We start from the raw sequence: 5203 nt of genomic DNA, 5'->3' as shown, positions 1-5203 counted from the left end.
ACCACCCCAGTGACAGCTTTTGTACCTTTTTTTTCTGAGAGTGCAGTATTAGTATTTGCCAACATAAGATATTTGAATGTACATGTTCAGTTTTCTTAATTTTAGATAATTTAGTAACAATGTTAAATTCTTGTTATTAGACGGAATTTTGATGTCAGTGCATTTCTTAAAATAGCAGTATAGATGCCTTTAACTGCAGAAATCATAAAGGCAGTATGCTATTTGTGTCTCAGTCTCTCTGTCCTTCCTCGGGTATAAAATCACATGGCATGAATGAATTGTATACTCATGAATTGTATTTAATAAAATGCTTTTTGCAGGAGAGATTGCCATCCGGGTGTTCAGGGCCTGCACAGAGCTGGGGATCCGCACAGTGGCCGTCTACTCTGAGCAGGACACGGGCCAGATGCACAGACAAAAGGCAGATGAAGCTTACCTCATCGGGAAGGGGCTGCCACCTGTAGCAGCCTACCTACATATACCAGACATCATCAAAGTGGCCAAGGTCAGACTTTGCACATGAGTGGTTTTCTATAAATCTTTTGCTCCATAATTCAGATTTCTACATGCCATTTTTCACTGGCCCCGAACACACAAAAATGATACATTTACATTTGTAATGTTATATTTGCAATTATAGTATGACATTTCTAATTTAAAATTTTAGAAATTTTATAATTTTTTTTTTACATTTACACTTCCATTCAAAAGTCTGGGGTGTGTGAAAAAAATGTTTGCAAAAAGTTTCTTATGCTCAGCAAGGCTGCTTCTTTTTCTTTTTTTTTTTTAAAGAAACTGTAATATTGTGAAATATTACTACAATTTAAAATAAATTTTTTCCATTTTAATCAGCAGCCATTACTCCAGTCTTCAGTGTCACATGCTTTAGAAATAATTCTAATATGCTGATTTGGTGCTCAGGAAATAATTTAAATGATTAAAATATATATATTTATTATTATGCAATATTGTTTTCTTTACAAATAAATGTTGCAGAAATAGCTGGAAATTATACAAATATTATAATTATGTAGCAGCAAGACAACAATATATTATGTAAATAAAGTCACATAAATTTATATTATTGAATGATTTGTAATTTTCGACCCATTCTTACTGATGCTTCCAAAACTCTCACAATTCAGTTTTGCAGTTTCAACAAAAAGTCATCTACAATGGTCAGCCAGCGAGGTAATTGTTAGAATTGGCAAATAGATGTCTCAGAAAACCATATGTTTGAGTTTTGCAGGGCAAAGGGTTCAGAGTCTGACGCCAAGAAGTGATGGTAATTTAGCCGTAAAATAATCATTGAGAGGCAGTCGTTCTCCCAAATCTCATTTTCTGATTAAATGCTTCAGGCAACAATCAATGGACAATCAGTCAGTCAATGGCTTAATCAATAAATAAACCAATGGCTTTAAGGGCTTGTCAGTTTAACACTATGCCTTATGTGTCTTAGAAAATGACCCATGTTATTGTTAAGCACCTGAAACATTCCTAACCTCTTGCCGTGACTTGTTTAGAGAATTAAATTGGCTAACCTTGAATACTGGCTTATAAACAAAACATTTCAGTCAGTTGGGGAAGTTGGGCTGTATCTTGGAGCCACTACTGCCTTTTAGCTGCTTATAGAAAGAGCTGTTTCTACAACATTTTATAAGGATTTCTTGATGAATAGAAAGTTCAGCAGAACAGCATTTATTTGAAATAGAAATCTTTCACTTTTGATCAATACAACGCATCCTTACTGAATAAAAGTATTTATTTATAAAATAAAATAAAATACTGATGACCCCAGACCTTTGAACGGTAGTGTATTTGAATCTGTCTTTTTGTCACATCTCTTATCATTCTCAAAAATAAATGACAAGGTGACAGTATCACAGTCATTTGAATTGGTATTACAGGAATTCACTGTGACAGAATACTTTTGCTGGCAAATGGTGATATTTTGCAGTCTGTGTCTGGCAGGAGAATGAGGTGGATGCCATCCATCCAGGTTACGGCTTCCTGTCAGAACGAGCAGATTTTGCCCAGGCGTGCGTGGATGCTGGGGTACGTTTTATCGGCCCCACCCCAGACGTGGTGCGCAAGATGGGGGACAAAGTTGAGGCCCGTTCCATTGCCATCAGTGCAGGTGAAGCATTCATCATCTGATCTCCTCGGGGAACATCATTCTGTCCTCTCTCTTATCACATTATATCAACAGTTGTGTCGCAGAGCAGAGTACAACAGCACGCGTCCACTTTTTCAGCGGCATTTCCTGAAGTATTTTTCCCTAGGGGGTATTTAAAAAAGTCTTTGTTAAGGAAATTGAACCAAACCAACTAGCTATGAGATGAAAAATTTGTCTTTTTGTCAGATTTTCAAATATTTTTTGCTTCAAATCAAAGGTACAAGATGGGAGTATGTACTAATGAGGGAATTACTTTGAGGGAAATAACTGTAATCCCATGAAGCATTATGAATGATGTAATCAAAATAAAAACAACAGAGAAATATAAAACTGTTACAGATATAATTTTATTGCAAAATATGCAAAACAATATGTGTGTGTGTGTGTGTATATATATATATATATATATATATATATATATACGTAATATATATATATAACTGTTTTGCATATTTTGCAATAAAATTATATCTGTAACAGTTTTATATTTCTCTGTTGTTTTTATTTTGATTACATCATTCATAATGCTTCATGGGATTACAGTTATTTCCCTCAAAGTAATTCCCTCATTAGTACATACTCCCATCTTGTACCTTTGATTTGAAGCAAAAAATATTTGAAAATCTGACAAAAAGACAAATTTTTCATCTCATAGCTAGTTGGTTTGGTTCAATTTCCTTAAAGACTTTTTTAAATACCCCCTAGGGAAAAATACTTCAGGAAATGCCGCTGAAAAAGTGGACGCGTGCTGTTGTACTCTGCTCTGCGACACAACTGTTGATATAATGTGATAAGAGAGAGGACAGACACACCGTGAACACACACAGTGGGCAGCCATTTATGCCCGGGGAGCAGCCTTGCTCAAGGGCACCTCAGTCGTGGTATTGAAGGTGGGAGAGAGCGCTGTACATTCACTCCCCCCACCTACAATCCCTGCCAGTACAAGACTCGAACCCACAACCTTTGGGTTATGAGTCTGACTCTTTAACCATTAGGCCACGACTTCCCTTACGACTTAGTGTTTTTCAAGTCATATCCAGATGGGTCTTGACACTGATATCTGTTTATTACAGGAGTTTTTTTTTTTCATATGTTGTTCATCTGGCTGACTCTTATCTCTGTATGCCAGTCTGAGCCAGCATATGGACAGCCTGCACTGGCATTTGGGGAGGTTTGAACCTCTCAATTGTGATTTTTAATATTTTATCTGCTAGAGATATGAGAAAGAGTGGTGCTTTTTCTTTGGCAGGGATTTTTGGCACGAGGTTACAAAAAGTATGGGTAAATCTGAAGCAGCACAGCAACCCAAGCCAGTTTATCCTTTGATTAAGCTCCTCCCCTCTTGGTTAATGTTGCTAACTGAGACTAACTTTACGGAATGTTTCAAAGAAAACGTGATTTTAAGTAATATAAAGAGGTTAAATGAACTGGATATTATTTTTTAGGTAGGCTGGAAGGAATAAGGACATTTTACAGCATTTTCATCAGCCATTTTTCTTTGAAAGAAATTGTTAAATTACATGATAACGTGATTTAAAAACTGCACAGATTGCAGTTCAGAATCAAGGCAAACACTTTGTTGGAAAAAAGCTTCTTTTGAAAAGAATTACATCTGATAACATTAGTGTTAAGTGAGCAGAACAGTTCTACAACATGCTCACCGGCACTATGAACTCTGCTTTGATCCTAATCAATAAGTAAATAAATTAACGTTAACTTAGTCAGCTTAATATACCTTGGAGCAAATGTTGGTGTCCTTACTGAATGTTACTTGTTCATTTGGGAATGAAGGCTGACATATGACAGCATGCACCTGTCAGGGTTTATTTAAAGATTTGTAAGAGGAAAAATACAGTTGTTGTCCTCTGTGGCTGATCCGGTAACAACATTTAACACATTTTTGCATAAATTCTGAATAATTCAGTTTAAAGGAACCAACACAGGGCTTCCATGTACTTAAGAAAAGAGCAAAGGCTTGCCTGATACTATTGCAGATGGCATCAGCTGCTAACATAATATTGATCATTAACTTTTTTTTGAGGCTGAGTTTTTCTTTCATAACACAAAATGTAGACTCTGTTCGCTATTTAAACAGATTTTGCTCTTAAAGAGATACTCCACCCCAAAACTCGAACCCACAACCTTTGGGTTATGAGTCTGACTCTTTAACCATTAGGCCACGACTTCCCTTACGACTTAGTGTTTTTCAAGTCATATCCAGATGGGTCTTGACACTGATATCTGTTTATTACAGGAGTTTTTTTTTTTCATATGTTGTTCATCTGGCTGACTCTTATCTCTGTATGCCAGTCTGAGCCAGCATATGGACAGCCTGCACTGGCATTTGGGGAGGTTTGAACCTCTCAATTGTGATTTTAATATTTTATCTGATGGAGATATGAAGATACTCCACCCCAAAATGAAAATTGTCATTAATCACTTACCGCCATGACGTTCCAAACTCCTAAAAGCTTAGTTTGTCTTCAGAACACAATTGAAGATATTTTGGATGAAAACCGGGAGGCTTGTGACTCTCCGATTGACTGCCAAGTAAAATACACGGTCAAGGTCCAGAAAAGTATGAAAGACATCGTCAGAATAGTCCATCTGCCATCAGTGGTTCAACCGTAACGTTATGAAGCGACGAGAATACTTTTTGTATATGAAGAAAACAAAAATAACAACTTTATTCAATAATTTGTCTCCTCTGTGTCTCTCCGCATTGCCGTAGCGCCATTTTGGAGAATAACCACTGAACGCAAGCAGTGTACGCTCTTCTGTGTCAGCCGCGACACATGGGTACATTTTCTACGTGTATTTACGCTTTGATTTGAACGAAAACAGCGCATCCGTGCAGCGCGGCTGACACAGAAGAGCGTACGCTGCTTGCGTTCAGTGGTTATTCTCCAAAATGCCGCTACAGCGATGCTGACATGTGTTCCGAAGACGAACGAAGCTTTTACGGGTTTGGAACGACATAGGGGTAAGTGATTAATGACAAAATTTTCATTTTGGGGTGGAGTATCC

The 5203-nt window shown here is 37.1% G+C and overlaps 1 protein-coding gene across 1 annotated transcript in view; it reads left to right on the top strand.

Moving 5' to 3' along the window:
• The first annotated feature begins 215 nt into the window (after positions 1 to 215).
• Positions 216 to 5203, top strand: part of LOC107559404 (pyruvate carboxylase, mitochondrial-like) — a 144417-nt gene continuing 139429 nt past the window's right edge. Inside the window, exons 1-3 of the mRNA XM_016243216.1 lie at positions 216 to 252; positions 321 to 505; positions 1972 to 2142. Of these exons, the coding sequence (XP_016098702.1) occupies positions 216 to 252; positions 321 to 505; positions 1972 to 2142 (393 nt within the window). The remainder of the gene's footprint in view (positions 253 to 320; positions 506 to 1971; positions 2143 to 5203) is intronic.

Source organism: Sinocyclocheilus grahami, unplaced genomic scaffold (genome assembly GCF_001515645.1).
Source record: "Sinocyclocheilus grahami isolate Dianchi unplaced genomic scaffold, SAMN03320097.WGS_v1.1 scaffold684.1, whole genome shotgun sequence".
Taxonomy (NCBI): Eukaryota; Metazoa; Chordata; class Actinopteri; order Cypriniformes; family Cyprinidae; genus Sinocyclocheilus; species Sinocyclocheilus grahami.
This window is presented reverse-complemented; position numbering and strand designations above follow the sequence as displayed.